The sequence below is a fragment of the Bos mutus genome, chromosome 4, assembly GCF_027580195.1.
Source record: "Bos mutus isolate GX-2022 chromosome 4, NWIPB_WYAK_1.1, whole genome shotgun sequence".
NCBI lineage: Eukaryota > Metazoa > Chordata > Mammalia > Artiodactyla > Bovidae > Bos > Bos mutus.
The window spans coordinates 106,777,528-106,793,964 of NC_091620.1; the positions used below are offsets into that span (position 1 = coordinate 106,777,528).

General features: G+C 38.1%; 1 protein-coding gene across 1 annotated transcript in view; it reads right to left on the reverse strand.

The window, feature by feature from the left end:
* COL1A2 (collagen type I alpha 2 chain) overlaps positions 1-16,437 on the reverse strand; it is a 36,678-nt gene that overhangs the window by 18,703 nt on the left and 1,538 nt on the right. Inside the window, exons 2-25 of the mRNA XM_005909695.3 lie at positions 15,267-15,277; positions 14,667-14,681; positions 13,987-14,022; positions 12,678-12,770; positions 11,353-11,400; positions 8,237-8,281; positions 8,095-8,148; positions 7,950-8,003; positions 7,576-7,629; positions 7,073-7,126; positions 6,485-6,538; positions 4,924-4,968; positions 4,576-4,629; positions 4,429-4,473; positions 4,014-4,067; positions 3,323-3,421; positions 3,157-3,201; positions 2,958-3,056; positions 2,412-2,465; positions 2,152-2,259; positions 1,727-1,780; positions 1,527-1,625; positions 550-603; positions 11-109 (exon numbers count right to left, since the gene is read on the reverse strand). Of these exons, the coding sequence (XP_005909757.1) occupies positions 11-109; positions 550-603; positions 1,527-1,625; positions 1,727-1,780; positions 2,152-2,259; positions 2,412-2,465; positions 2,958-3,056; positions 3,157-3,201; positions 3,323-3,421; positions 4,014-4,067; positions 4,429-4,473; positions 4,576-4,629; positions 4,924-4,968; positions 6,485-6,538; positions 7,073-7,126; positions 7,576-7,629; positions 7,950-8,003; positions 8,095-8,148; positions 8,237-8,281; positions 11,353-11,400; positions 12,678-12,770; positions 13,987-14,022; positions 14,667-14,681; positions 15,267-15,277 (1,427 nt within the window). The remainder of the gene's footprint in view (positions 1-10; positions 110-549; positions 604-1,526; positions 1,626-1,726; positions 1,781-2,151; positions 2,260-2,411; positions 2,466-2,957; positions 3,057-3,156; positions 3,202-3,322; positions 3,422-4,013; positions 4,068-4,428; positions 4,474-4,575; positions 4,630-4,923; positions 4,969-6,484; positions 6,539-7,072; positions 7,127-7,575; positions 7,630-7,949; positions 8,004-8,094; positions 8,149-8,236; positions 8,282-11,352; positions 11,401-12,677; positions 12,771-13,986; positions 14,023-14,666; positions 14,682-15,266; positions 15,278-16,437) is intronic.

The following is a 16,437-nucleotide window of genomic DNA, read 5'->3' on the forward strand; positions in this document are numbered from 1 at the left end:
TGATTCTTACACTGGGGCCTTTGGGTCCAGGGAATCCAATGTTGCCAGGCTCTCCTCTTGCTCCCGCTGGGCCAATGGGTCCAGGTCTGCCGTCAATACCAGGGAGACCCTGAAACCAGAGTTTATTTAGTGTTCACTCAGCATCTACAGGATCTCACAACCTCAAGCTTATGATTCTGCCATGGGATGAAAAGAATCATCTTCTGAATGCATAGAACTTCTTCTAGAAGATGTCATGAATCCATTTTCCTTTTCCAAATAGGATGTCAGTACACACGCACCCAAGTCAATCTCCTCTGTACACAATCCCTCCCTTCTCCTTCTTTTCCAAACCTTATCACCCTCTTCCATTTTCCCTGCCCTGTTTCTTTTTCCTTTTGCCTCCTGTGCTCATTTGGACTCTGTAATTACAATCTATTACTTTGCATTCCCAGACATATGTGTGGCTGATACTTATTTTCAGTATAAACGTCTTCATGTGTAAATAAGCTACAGAATAGACTTGATAAGGGTGCAATAAGTGTCCTTGAAAATATAAGTGATACTCACCACAGGACCTTCTTTACCAGCTGGGCCGATATTTCCAGGGGAACCTGGGAAACCCTGTAAAACAAATGAGGATGCCTTCCTATTGGCACTTTCACACATCTACTCACGGTTCCAATGAATTGAAATGTCACAAAAGCACTTTTCTCCCAATTTTTGTTTGTTGCCTTAGGGCAAAAATTAGGGATATCAGCCCTAGCCAGGAGGTATGAAAAAGCTCTGAAAACTTTCTTCATTCTATTTTAAATGCCTTTCCTTTTATTGAATTTTCGTGCAACTGACCCATTTAAAGATATCTCAAGAAACTGTTGAACAACACCATATGGGCAAAACGTATATGTTTTTCTATCTTGTAATAGAAAAACAAATACTTTTAGTAAGCAGTTTTCAAAGTGGATTTTTTTTATTGCTATGTTTGGTGTCTTTATTACTTATTTATGGTACAATTACAGTTGATACCCATCCATAAGAGATAATGGAGGCAAAAAATTACTCTATTGCTATGGATTAGAGCGTCTACGGCTCCAAAGGTCATTTCTCCATGGCTAGTGTGATGCTGAATACATTATAGCACTTTGTGATTGCTAGAAAAATGACTCACTTATGAATGTAATAACCTGATAATGTATAGTCCTAATACATTTCGTGAACACCTTATATAAAACTCACAAATTGAGATAAAAGATTCATGCTGATAGGAGAACCAACCTAATTTGGATATATTAAAATAAATCTATTCTTCCAAAAACCTCACAGCCATTGTATCAAGTAATAAATAGGACATTTATGAACTAACTAAATTCGTCAAAATATCTACTTGGCTTTGATAAAGTTAAATTAAAAAAAGGACTGTCAGCAAGTTTACTAACAAATTAACTTTTGGTTTTTTAAAAGTTATTGTTGTCTTCAAATATTAATCATCCCTTTAAAAAAGGAAACAGTGCCAGGTGTGACTTTCTCAGAATCAATCTGAAACTTACTCGGGGTCCCATGAGGCCAGGCTCTCCAGGGCGACCAGAATCTCCATTGGGACCTCGCACACCAGCAGGGCCAGTTGCACCACGGCTACCAGCAGGACCCTATTTAAAAGAAGAGGGAGGGGAGCTTGTTAAAGCCAGTGTCATACCCACCACCAGAAGCATCAAGTTCCTTTCCAGGATATGAATAATGGACAACTTACCATGACACCAGCTCTGCCGTCAGCTCCAGGTAGACCACGGGAGCCAGGATTTCCCTGTAAGAAAGTACACAAAACACAGAAGAAAATCAGAGAAAATTCTTCCATTAGGTAGAACAGAATTTATTGAAACATGGCACGCATGCAAGAAATCTTGATGCCCTTCAGCGGGGGATACAATAACAAACCAAGCCAAAAAACTTCCTCCAAACCCCAAAGGAATGTGTGGGAGAAGCATTCTGAAAAAGTAGGTCAACCCTGTTTCCAGACCAATTTTATAACATATCAAATTGAGAGTCAGTGATTTAAGACAGCAGATGGAAAGCAGATGCCTCCTTCATCTAGAAAATGCACTTGGTAATTCTAACCAATTCCCAGTGAAGGAGTGCCTCTGGCGTGTCTGGGTGTCAAGAGTGTTTGGAACCTACCCTCAGCCCAGGAGGTCCTGGGGGGCCAGCGGGTCCGATTTCTCCAGTGGAGCCTCTCTTTCCTTCTTCACCACTGGGGCCAGGAGGACCTGGCTGCCCAACAGCACCCTATTTAATTTAAAAAAAAAAAGGAAACACAGGAAAATAAAAATTGTCTTTACATCCAGCTAGAGAAAAAGCAATAACTTAAAAACAACAGTATTACTTTTTGGATTGAAAAAGTAGTAATTACTTAAAACTGTGACTACAGAACTACTCACAGGCTCTCCCTTGTTGCCGCTCTCTCCTTTCGAACCAGCTGGGCCGGGCTCACCCTAGGGTCCGATACAAAACAGTGGTCAAATGACAGACATCTGTCACAATCTTCTGGGAGACAAACATCAGGGACTGCTCACGAGTCAAGGTGACGCGAGCTTTAGTTCTCTATGAAATACGCTCAGTTCACATGTGAACGGCCTACAGGGGAATAGTCTTGACTTGAGAGGATGAGACGGGTACCACAGAGATGTGCCTCCCTGACCTCTGGGTGATGTTCCAGGAGAACAGGAGGGGTGGGTGTGTCTGCGTGTGTGTGTGTGTGTGAGAGAGAGAGAGAGAGAGGGGACACACAGTGTGTGTGTGTGTGAGAGAGAGAGAGGCGGGGAGACGGTACACATACAGGTGCCTGAACTTATAGGAAAAATACAAATTAAAAATGCTGGTGAAGAAAGAGAATGATTAGAAGGCAAGTGGAAGTCTAGACGGGGATGAAAGGATGGTAGGGACGGCATTTCAGAATGAGGGGAGCATCAGCCACGACCACTTACAACAAGTCCTCTGGCGCCAGTAGCACCAGAAGCGCCAACAGGGCCAGGAATACCCCGGGGTCCAGGGAGGCCGGGAGCCCCAGCAACACCGGGAAGGCCCTGGGGAAGAAAGGCAGCAAGGTCCATCACGAGACAATGAGAGACAGCGCCCATTAAACACACTGACAGCCACAGCGGCGCGCTTTAGCCGTATACTCACAGCAGCACCCTTAGCGCCAGGAAGCCCATTGGCTCCGGGGTTTCCCTGTAAGGAAAAGAAGGGAGAAGGATACGGTTCAGAGGAGTATTTCCGTTCTATGATCCTGCCTTCACTCCTTTCGTTTCCTTCCTCCTGCTCGGTTAGATTAACAACACTGGCTACTTACAGGAGGTCCGACAGGGCCAGAAAGGCCTGGGAGACCCACTTCACCACGGGGACCCGCGGGACCAGCAGGGCCAGGGTTACCAACAGGTCCAAGTTCACCCTAAAAGCAGGAATAGACACCGAGGCATTAGTCAGCAAAAAATGAGACAGCAAATCTCTGCTTTTAGGTCACCAAGTTTCATGACATTTCTTCAGAATTGCAATAATTTCCCTTATGAGGTCTGGTACCACAGATAATTCCAAGAACAGAGGAGCCTGGCAGGCAGGGGTCGTGAAGAGCTGGACACAACTGAGTGACTGAGCATGCACCACAGTTGTGGGTTTGCATTTCTATTTTCCTGGCCCGGTTTGACCATCTTGGCTATCTGCTATCTGCTATCTACGTCTGTCTCTCTTGGTAGAGACTCTGGTTCTTAACTAGTCAGTTCCAGCTCGTCTGAGAGAGTACGCCAGAGGAGCCCCATGGAGTCAGTTTCCATGCCACCATCTTTATCTATGCCCACTGTGCTCAGAGTACAGAAAGATAATCTATTTCAGGTTTAGAGAGAGAAAACCAGCTGTTCTGTATCCAGTTTGAAGGAAGGACTAATTAAGCTGCTCTTCTGTAACCAGCTACCTGCAAACATAGTCCCTTTCTTTCACGTCACAATAAAAAGTTTTCAGGTAACGACAGTGGTCACCGGCGTTCTTACCTTGGGGCCAGGAGCACCTGGGAAGCCTGGAGGGCCAGCAGACCCAATGGGACCCTGAAATCACAGGAGACGGTGCTGAGAAGTTTCCTCCCAGTAAATTCACAAAACATTGAGAGAAGACTGAAGCGGCTTAGAGTGGTGTGGCCACAGTTAACGTTGGCCAAGAGCAAACTGACAGCCAGTCTGTTGTCAATGGTATATTATCAGAGGGAAGACATTCCAAGAATCCCAGGTGAGGTAGATTTTATTTTACATATCAACTACAAGCCTCGAGGATAGTAGTTCTTATAAACAGACCCTTCAGAGAACATTTGGTAAGGTGTCTAAAATGGCGTTATTTCACAAGGAATTAATAAAGAAGACAGCTCCATCCCACGCTCCCAATCCTTCCAAATTCTTCAGTGTCAAAACTTACAGCAGGGCCCACAGGACCCACACTTCCATCACTTCCACGGGCACCCTATGAAGAAAAGAGAGGAAAAAAAGTCAAGTGCAAAGTTAAATGGCATATATTAGAAGCTTTTAAGAAAGAATAAAAAAGAACCAAACTGGAAGCACTCACAGCTGGGCCAGGGGCACCAACGCGTCCTCTCTCACCAGGAAGACCACGGGCTCCCTAGAAGCAGAAATATTTCCAATGAAATCCAGAATTGCTAATTCAGGGAAAAGTCACAGGCGTCATTTGCTTTTTTCCAATTTCTAACGTGCAAGAATCCACTGGAAATAAATAGGTCTTGTTCTAATTCCAACTAAAAGGTAATGGATTTCAATTAACTAGGCAGAAGCCTATTAGAAAAATATCAAAGAATACAATGCCAAGGGAAATGGTAATTAGCAAAAACATTAAAGAAGTTCCAGCTTGCAAAGAGTGTACACATTTTTTATTTACAGTAAAGTAATCAATACTTACCGTTTGACCTGGAGTTCCATTTTCACCAGGGGCACCAGGTTCACCCTACATGGAAAAGAAGGATTGAGTTTTTATTCATTATATATGTATATTACTTTTTTCTGATTGGGTAATTTTTACACCATCACTTCAGTTTCAACCATTCATGTATTCATGTCACATTTCTTACATAGACTGTTTCTCAATTATGCCAATCACGTAAGTTTTAAAAATTTATAAAATATGGGTTTTTATTTAGATAATATAAGATACCACAGTATTAGGGAGACGTGGTCGTGTGTTATTTACCCTTTCCCCAGTTTTCCCCTTAGATTTTGGATATCATTTAGACGAGGCTTATATATTAGAACGATAACATAAAAAGAGACAATACGGTAAATTGCTTGCAACACATTTACCCTCTTTAAAGTTATTTTGAACATAATATTTTTACTTTTATAAAATATGCATGAAAATCTGAAGTTTCCTAATATTTTATAGAGCTGTATTATTTCCAAGCTACATTCTTGAGTAAAAACCATGGTGGTGGTGGTGGTGGTGGTAATTTAATACTATGGCACGTGAAAAGGAACTTTCCTTCAAGATAATCTAATTTAGATATAGAAGAAACCTGGTCTGTGAGACCATTTAAGAGGCTTCATTTCTAGGATTTTTATCTGAAGTGTGTTCTTTGTGAGTAAGCCCTAGAGTGGGAGTCAGGAATTCTAGCCTGTGCCCTTCTACTAGATGTGTGACTTTGGGCAAGTCACTCACTCTCTTTAAGCCTCAGTTTCCCTCATCTGCAAAATGAGAGCGTCTCCAAGGCTCCTCGCAGCCCTAGCATTTGATGGTGCTGTGATTAGTAGTCGGAGCTATTATCTTAGGCTCCAGGGAGGCTAAGTTTGACCTTATCCATTTGTGTGGCAGCTGCAAAGTTAGAACATATTCTCCATATTCATGTTCATTTCTGGTCCCACTAGTATTCGTTACTCATTAATTTGTAATTACGTTGGTATTCACTTTAATATCACATTATCTCCTTAATAGGAGAGAGAACATTTTATAGTTGAAAACGCTGTCAGAGAAGAGCCCAGCCGAGAGATAACACACTTCTGAGACTTTAATTACCTAATTAAAATTTTTTTGAGTGTGCGCAGATAAATCACAGGAAAGAGGTTGAAAAGTGTATTGTGACATGAATGTACCTATCTAATTAGTGCATGGCAAAGGGGAATTTACAGTTTAAAATAACACAGTGTTCTAATATCTGATTATATGTTTATTTACTTTTATTTTGGCTGCAGAGAACAACTGAAATTACAGGAGGAAAGGAAATGGAGGAAGAAACTATTGACATTATTTTTATCTCAATCATTTAATAGGTATTAAATTAAATGAATATTATTAATAATTGGCCTTTTGTTATAGAATCCCATAGTCCTGACCATTGAGGGATTTAAAGTATTGAGGAGGAAATCAGATATACTTATGAATATGAGTAGCCTTCAGTAAAACATATTTGTTTGATGGTGATAGGAAATGACAATCGTTTTAAAAACAGGACTTCTGATTTAGTATTTACCTTCACACCTGGAGCACCAGGCTGTCCCTTCAATCCATCCAGACCATTGTGACCCTGAAAGGCAAATCCTCATTATTAAAATGCTATTTCATTACAGTGATCGGTCAACTCAAACATCTTTTATCTTCGCAGTCACTGTTTCTCTAAGAACCTTGTGACTGCTTCAGGAGAATAAGAAGTCCCAGTGCCCCAGCCCCCGACAAACTCCCTCTGTTGCCCTAGCTAAGTCACTAAACCTCCCTCACTTGAAAGAGAAGCATGAAGAACTAGATGCTCTCTCACGTACTTTCCATCATTAATCATTTTATGATCTTCGGACGACTTTAAATGCCTCTTAAGTTGCACCCGTTTTATACAGTTTTCTCTGTAGGATCCTCATTTCTTGGAAGCTATGAACAGACTTAAAAAAAAAAAAAAAAGCTACATTCCACTTTACTTTCTGGCCACCTTACTCTTTAACTCTCTCTCCACTTGGGCAAATTCCAGGAATTTGGAACCAATATGTGTTATCCAGAAGTTTAAAGGTACCTGAGGGGTTTACTAAAAGTAATCAACATTTTCTCTTTTGTGGGTAAAGACGGTGCTCACCCTAATGCCCTTGAAGCCAGGGAGTCCAGGAGTTCCAGGAAAGCCACGAGCACCCTAAAAAGAAACACAGATGACAGATGACATTTTTATCCTAAATAAAAAGATCCTGATTTCTTCCTTCCAAAGTGTTTCTTCTCATCAAAGTCCAAGCTTGGAATCAAAGACTAGCATATGTGTAAGCACAGAGAGGTGATTAAGATGCTATGTGTAAGCACAGAGAGGTGATTAAGATGCTATAATTTGAGTAACTAATCCTATGATACTCTGAGAACCCACAATTTAGTTGTTTACAGTAGGCTTACTGTCATTACTGTTACATTATCAGCATTAATAAAAACTATGCATTCTTAACTAGGCTCCTTTATTTGTTGGATGCCCCCAGTGAGTGTCATAAGTACGACATCTACATTGCCACTTCGTCTGATTCTAGTTTTAGCAACTATTTTATACATGAGATACCTCCGATGTTTGGACTAAATGCTGTTATAAAAAAAGAATCTTACCTGTGGTCCAACAACCCCTCTCTCACCAGGTCGTCCAGGTTTTCCAGGGTGACCCTAAAACATCAAAGCATCACAGGGTCAACCTTTTCTTAGTAAGCTATCAGATCAAAGTGGGGACATCTTGGTTTTTACAACCGGGGGAAAGACGCATTATATAAAAAAGTGGATCCAGATACGTATCTAATTAACAATGATATTTCCTTAAATGCAAGAAAATTAATCATTATTTCATTAAAATATTATTTTCCATATGGGGAGAATTACATCAGGCATATTCAGCTTTTGGCAGAATACTTCATTTGAATCTAGAAATTCTATTTGAGGCAGGAGTATTTAAATGGCACACTTAGAAATGCTTACGAGTAAATACTTACATCCTCACCAGCCTTGCCAGGAGGGCCAGGTGGGCCACGAGCACCAGCAGGACCCTGGGAAAACAGAAGACCCCTCATTTTGTTAATGCTATATTAATAAACCTCTTGAAAAAAATACTTATCACACAGGGGGAAAAGTACTCACAGTCTGACCAGGTTCACCAGGCTCACCCGGAGGTCCCTGGAAACCTTGAGGGCCCTACAAGAAACACAGTAAGTCACACTCCAAGCCTTTATGTAATTCTGTCTTCTTTACATAAGATAGAGTACAGGCTCCCAGTACTTACAGGGGCTCCAGAGGCCCCAGGAGGGCCGCGAGGTCCCATCAGCCCCTGTGAAGAGGACAGACACAGTTAGCACTGGCGAGTCATCCTGGCTTCGGGGTGGATTAGACAGGACGAGCTCGGCAGTGCCACAGTCTGTGATGCACCAATGAACAGAACTGTCCTGGTTTCATTTCGTAAGTTTTTGTCCCTCCCAAGGAAGCATTTACTGACCCAAGTTCCTTCCACTGTTTCTCTGCCTTTGCTTTCACCTCTTCTCCTAATCTAGACCATAACTTGGTTAGATGGCGTGGCCACCAGTTCCTTAAATTCGTGTGTAATTGGGCATACTGAGATTCTTCTAATGAAATGAAGTGACTCGGTCTTTGGATGGTACAGAATATACAACTACCGTGCATTCAGCCAGTGAAGCATTTCCATCTGGATTTCCTTGATCATATGTCATCTCCTCATATCATACCTAGCTAGGAAACTGGTGTTTTTCTTGCCACAAGGGGCATAAATTGCAAAGGATAGAAACTCTTTCTTAATGATTAGAGGGAGGTTATAATCTTTTGTTTAATAATCTTATGTTGTAATCTTTGTTATAATCTTAAGGCTCCATTAAAAGCTATTAGTGGCTGCTGAAAATGTCAAACAAGAGTGGTTGTAGTAAGGGGTGAAGGAAAAATAAAATACTATTGAAATGTCCTACTGGAAGAATCTATTATATGTTATCATTATTGAAAATATGGCCCAAATGGCAGCGGACTGTTCTCCCCTTGGTTCTTCATTCTGTAGCACACAGATTCAGACCAAGCGTCGCTGGTTTGGGAGCTGCATACGCCTGTGAGCCCCCTTTGCAAGGCCCATGCAATTTCTTCTGTAGGGGCCGTGCCTCTAATGCTGAAAATACTGCACAAACAAGCCTCAGATAACTTGTCTATGGGGACTCTGCAGTCAAGTCTGCCCCACTGTATTAATGCCCAGAGTGAAACAATACGGATTTTTTTAAAAACACATCATTTTAATTATAAGAATTATTTTTTTTTTGGTTTTAGAAATTGCTTCCATGTTAAAAGAAACACTGTCACTATTCAATCAAAATAACATTTTCAGGGGTATATTAAAAAATAATTTTCCTTGACACCATGAATTTTTAATTATATTTATTCATTTTTCCATGTATTTGCAACAATTTCATTTCCATAAAAAGTAGTTTATTTTGTGGAGGCTGTTAGGTACAGGATGATTACTCATTAATTCAGAGAAGAACCCTTTGGGGTTTTATAGTTACTGATTTTCCAACATGGAAATTTATTTTAATGCTTTATTGCTACCTATCTTGTCTGTTTGTGAAACAAATATCTGTTGATTACATATATCTGTGAATGCCTGTCAATGTGCAAGCTTAAATTATATTTCACTGATATTTAAAAGTAAAACATAATGCTTTCTGCCCACCAGAAAGATGTTCCGAAGTCAGGGAAATCTGAAATCCATATTAACTTACCAGACTTATGTAGGTGTTTGTTTTTTTTTTAATTAATGAGTTAGTTTTTTTTTTTTTTTTAGCTTCTTCTTGAGATATGGGTACTGCTTTTAATGTCCAGCATTAGCTGAAATGGCTAATTTCAAATATCCAATATAAACAAAGCCAAGAGAAAATGTCTACTTCCTCATTTCAGCTATGAATGCTTTAAATTACCAGCAAAATCAGGAAATTGGAAATCATCAATTAAAGGCCTATTACTTCTCAAGTGAGAGTTTTAATTTACAGAAAATATTGTCTTGCCCTTACAATGTATCAGTTTATTGCGGACTATTAGCTACGGCAGAACATCTTTTGAAGACAGAGCGTTGTATACATTGTCCAGGTAAAATTTATATTTTAAGGACTATCTCAACTTTGGGCAGATAAATACTTTTGTTTGCAAATAATTAATTAAAAAATCACTAAATTATGTGTGGCTATGTACTAAACTGCAGTGTTTAATCAACTTAATGTTTTTACTTGTAGCAATTTTCCCCTCTATTTTATACATCCGAGTATATATTTTGCATTTTCTTATCAGTTTTTTTTTTCCCTAACAAAACTCACTAATGCTTGTGAGAAGGTTTACTTGTAAAAGATAGACTTTTATCACCACAGTCATATTCTCTCCTATACTGATTTATAATTAATCAGACTTTAAAAAGAATTTTTTATCAAAAATGGATAAAAAGAAACATTTCCTATGTTATTAATTCCTTGAGAGATGGTGAGAATCTGTCACAGTCACTGTTTGTATCCCAAAGGCATAATAGAGTTTGGGTCTCATCGAAGATAACTGGTAAATACTTGTTGAATGATGTAATGTTTTATTCAAGTACTAGATACATAAGCTATGATGTTGACTATCAGACATCTTGCCTGACATTCTGTCATTAACCACATGTATGTCCTTGGGAAAGACCTTCAACTCTCTAAATAGAAAATGAGCTTCCTCGGTGACTCAGATGGTAAAGACTCTACTTGCAGTGCGGGAGACCTGGGTTCGATCCTTGATTGGAAAGATACCCTGGAGAAGGGAATGGCAACCCACTCTAGTAATCTTATCTGGAGAATTCCATGGATAGAGGAGCCTGATGGGCCCCAGTCCATTCGGTCACAAAGAGTCAGACACGCCTGACTGACTAATACACACACACAGAGAAAATGAATGATCTAGACTAGAACTTGCTGATCTAGACTAGAACTTGCTGATCCTTTCCAGCAAGTTCATAGAACTTAATAGTTCTGTGTCTCTATTGGTTGCCTAAAATTCTGTGCAATATTAAAGGGTATAAGAAAGTTAATTAGAGTGATCACTCTTCTAAATTAAATTGGTTTGCTTAAATTATGGTTACTATTTCCAGAGATTATTTCTTGGAAATAAATATCTGATCTATCATAAGGAAGCATGTTTGTAGAGAAAATGGAACCCCTTTATCTAAGCTTAGATTTTTATAGATTTGAATACAAAAATAGCTACTGCTTTATCTGATCTGAGTACTATTAACCTAAGTAGCTAAATAAATGGCTATGTGAACTTTAAACATAAAGTAAATTCCCTATTTAGTAATTTTTTGGCTAAGATAAAAATTAGAGATAAACATACCATTGGTCCAGGGCCACCTCCTTTTGCATCAAACTGAGCAGCAAAGTTCTAGATGGGAGAAAAAGAAAAAAAAAAAATATATATATAAAATAACTATTGGCCATATAGTTCATTTTTCTCATTCTACTTTTAAAGATTTTTCTGTTGATGTTTAAAAGGGAGCAGTATTTTTTACATCATTCTTAATTTAGACTTCCCTACTGAGCTAAATTCCTAAAAAATTTTAAGAATTTAAAATTTAGGGCCACCCCAAGTTTGAAATAGGGAACTTCCCTACTTTATTTTGAAACTTTTCCTTCCCTGTTAACCTTCTCACTTCAGTCCCCACCCTCTACCTGTACATTGAGGAAGAGAGCTTTCTAAACTTTAAAAGTCAGTGGGGGCCCCTGATAAATTAAAGCAGAAACCAAGAGAACAACTTTGCATTTCCACCTGTTGCCCTGTTCCTCTGGAACTATACAAAACGACTAAGGGATCTTTTTCTTGCTGTAGTTTCAACAAGAGTATAAAGAGTATTCAAGTTTAGAGCAAAATTAAATTAAAATGCCCCTTGGAAGATTAAACTTTTAAAAAATAGTTCACAGTAATAGCTTTACTGTTAAAGATCTCTCTTATAGTGGTAGATCTATTAAAGAAGGTGCTTTTTAATGCACTCAGTAGATAAGCAATCATAATAAGATCTTTGGGGGAGAAAGGTCTTATTTTACTGGCATATAGTTGGGTATTAGAATCAGGCTTCTGATTCATAGTGCTAACCAATTAAGCAAATATGTTTTTCTTCCTGCAGTGAGGCCATTTGGCGCTCATACCATTGTTAAAGCATAAAGCTAAAAGAAGATATTAATGAAAAAGGGAAATGTACTTTTCTCAAATTAGTTTCAAGCAAATTAAACCCAAAATGGCTTTGAATGTTGGTACTGCAGACTTCAAGCCAAGGAGAATAAAAAGAGTAGGATGTTTGTGAAATTGCTTAAGATCAGGGATTTCATTTATAATTCAATCTAATCAAACTTTTTAATTATGCAACACCTCTTATTTGTGCCCCATTGATAAAAGATATTAAATTCCCAAATTAAATAATGGTCACGAGGGCTGCAGCCACCTTCAGTGAACACAAAGAGCTGTCCTGTAATTGACAAGGGCGCACAAAGAGATGTGCCAAAGCAGAATCTTGAATGAAGAAACCAAAGAAATGAAATAAAATACTATACTAATATCCAAATAGCAGACTCTCCCTCAAAACCACTAAAAATAAATCCCCCAATGAGTCTTCTTCCAATACAGGTACAAGAAACTGAAGTTAACGATACTTAAAGACACCTTACCCCGCCAAGACCAGGGGGGCCAGGAGGGCCAGGGGGGCCAGGAGGGCCTGGGATGCCGTCATCACCATCTCTGCCTGGTGGGCCTGGTGGACCCTGTGATGGAAAAAGTGAATTACCTCAGGGTTAGACAAACTCCATGGAGACCTGTACTTCAGAAAGGAGCCCTCAGAATCCATGCGACAAGGTCAGAAGTTGGTCAGAAGGTACACGTGATGTGGACGTTTAAACTGCCACATTTGTCACTATTGATACAGGTCTGTTTTAGAAGGAGGTTTAGTAGCTGGTGTCCAAAGAAGACACAAGACAGGATAGTTCCTCTTGGAAGAGGACTATGTCAGCCATTTGTTATTGAAGCATAAAGGAGCTCCAGTATTCAAATAAAGCTAAAACTTATAGCTATAAATTCATATGGTTAACAGTGCACAGTGATATACTATGTATGTGTGAAGTCGCTCAGTCGTGTCCGACCCTGCAAGCCCATGGACTGTAGCCCGCCAGGCTCCTCTGTCCATGGGATTCTCCAGACAAGAGAATACTGGAGTGGGTTGCCATTTCCTTCTCCAGATATACTATGTATATTGACGGTCAATTTCTGATTGATGAATTTACTCAATTATTTTAGTATGTTATGTGTGAAAAGTAGATGAAATGATAATTAATAGTCATCACAGTATAGAAAATCCTGCAGTTTTCCTACCATTAATACTATTTATGTTAAAGTAATTTACTGACATAATCCTACCTGTAATAAATTGCTTGAGTGGAATACATTGAAGTCTGCACTTCTCAATGGTTACAAGGTATGGGTATTTATATATTGATACCACGTAAATATAGCAAGATCTAAGAATACCATGAAAAAAATGCAAGCCTAACCTATACATTTATTAATTTAAACAGAAACATGTTGTTGACTGCTGGTTCACTATTACATTCAGCCTACATCAGAGATCTTACTTGAAAAGTAAACAAAGCATGTTGAAAAAGGGAAGGGTCATGTTGTAGTGGGTAGGCACCTCTCCCTCATCTATGTGTTGGACATGTCAACTTCAAGCAAAGAAAGATAGACCATGCAAAGAATATGGCTATCTATAATAGGTTTGCTTTCTTAAAGGATAATCTTGACCTAAAAATAATATTGATTATGTAGAATAATGCTCATTCACTTTCTGTAAGGCATTATCTGCTTAAAAGGTAGGCAATTATCTGGATACATAACATTTTTATAAACTGTCAGACTCCTGTAGTTTCTAATATGTAGTTATTAAAATATGGGCCAAAGCTCTTTAATAGTTCAAAAATTACACACCCTTTCTCCGCGTGGTCCTCTATCTCCACTTGGGCCCTATAAGGAAGATACAAACAGCACAATAATAAATGTCTAAGCAATTTCCAGTGAATGAGCAAAGCATTCTTGATAATGATTAGTCAGGAGTCTGATCTAACCATAATGTTACTAGATAGTAGCTATAAAAATAGCACAATAAAATAGATAAAAGTTTTTTGTTTTTATTATAATTACATGTAATTTTGTTTTACGCTGGGAGATTGGAGGCTATAGTCTCCAGCATTAGGGCCAATATTGTAACCACTATTTTTAGAAAGATAATTTCTGTGGATAAAATTATCATTTTGTAACATCAATAACAGCATATTTATATAGTCAAAGCTTTTTAAAATAAACTTTTGTCTACTACCTATAATTAATATGATACTCAGTTCATCTCTAGAACAAAATAAATCTTTTCTTTTCCTTTAGTATGTAAGTCACCAGTTGTATAATATAAATATAATTAGAGATGACTCTGGAAGATAATAAAACTTTGTTATCTTACATATCAAAGCTACTTCATTCTATGGTTTAGCTAATGCATATTCATATGCACAAAATCTTGACAAGGTGTATTCCTTCTGTAGTGTACCATAAGTTTAGTTAAACTCTAAGTTATCTCTGATCATTTCAGATACAGAGAAATATTAGACTCTTACCTTTCTTGCAGTTGCCTAGAAGAGAATAAGTAAAAGATTATTATGAGGAAAACTGTATAAATTTAAAAATGGCTCCCATTTCCATGTAGTATACAAATACACTTACAAATTATACATACTGCACATTATTATTATCTTAATATTTCAAAGTACAATTTACATTTTACCAATAAAAATATGTACAGATCTCAGATATATACTTATCTATAATTATACCTCAAATTCAGCTCATGAGCTAAGAATTTGCTCATAACAATCTTGCAGATGACTCCAGGGAGTGACAAAATTCTCTAGCTAGATGAAGTCTAACTCCGGGGAAGCTGGTGCTAACACCCAACCTTCCACTGAATTATTTATTCTTCTTTTCTTATGGGTGTAGGTTTTAGGGTGGCCTTATTCAGTAGCCCCGCCCATTTTGGAAACTGGGGTGGGTACTTGCTAAGGCAACCAGAAAGGCTGGACTACCTTAACTCTTGATTTTTTTTGGAAATTCAGGTTGGTCAATACCAATATAGCTTCCTTTTCTTTCCCCAGAGACGACTACTGTGGCCAAGGCAATCAAAGTCTAAAATTAAAAATTCTAAAAATAATTTTACTCACCTCTTGTAAGGCTATAGAGAAAAAGGGAAAAAAGAAATAATTATTAGTATTATTTCACTGATCACCAGCAGTGATTAACAAATGGGTATACTTGTCTATAAAACTGACTTACCTAATTAAAGGACCAGTTGTATTTTTTATTAAGAATATTCTAATGACTTGGAAATTATGCAGGTCAAAATTATGGCAGGGATCAACAGGACCATTTGTTTTAAATATTAATGTGTAAATATACTTTGAATTAAATTGTTAATTATTTACTATTTTATAAATGCTGTGAAACATTAATGTGTCTAAAGGATACTTGTAATGTTTAGTAATTATGATGGTAAATTGCACAGTGACTCACTGAATGTGAGCAAAACCAGCAGATTGATGAGTAATAATTTGTAGTTTAGAAAATTTTTGATACTTAGAAATTTAAAAGGGGAGAAATTTAGGAAACTACATTACCTAAAGCAGATTTTGGTTTTTTATATAACATTAACATTACAGTGTTTGTACCATTCTTAATGTCCTTTTTCAAAAGGACTAATTTGTGAATTAGTCACCATGAAAATGGATTCATTTATACACCTGAAGTTTTGCTTTAAATAGGTTTACTTAAATTAGGTAAGGACATTTTACCAACATATATCACTTTTGGCCCTGAGAAAGAATTGCTCTGTATAAATGGAAAAAACTGCATTAAAGATCTAGAAAAATAATGGGAAAAATACACCAAAGTAGTATCCTCCCCCTTTGCCATAATTGCTTTAAGTCCTTAAAGACTGAATTCCGCTCCTACAGTATAAAAATTACAGGCTAACACAGGATATAAATGTGGCCAAGCTGGCAACAAAATGAATCACCCCAAAAATTGCTTTAATTAGGTGGCCAAGAAGTGTGTCATTTGGAGTGAGAACATCTGTTGTAGCAGTCACAATTCAGGAGGGTGGACCACATCCAGCCCTGATATTTAAGGGCAATTTATGAGAATTACTTTTAAATTAGAAAAATGATATGTTTACTTCATTGTGTTCATCAGTAGGAAGAATAATTATGCCTGGGCTTGATTAACGGAAGTCCTCATGGTTTTGGAAATTTGCCTTCTAATTATTCAGACAGCCATTTTGAAGAATGTGTGTTGGGTAACTTTTATTCAGACTGGGGTTGGATATTGATGAGAAGT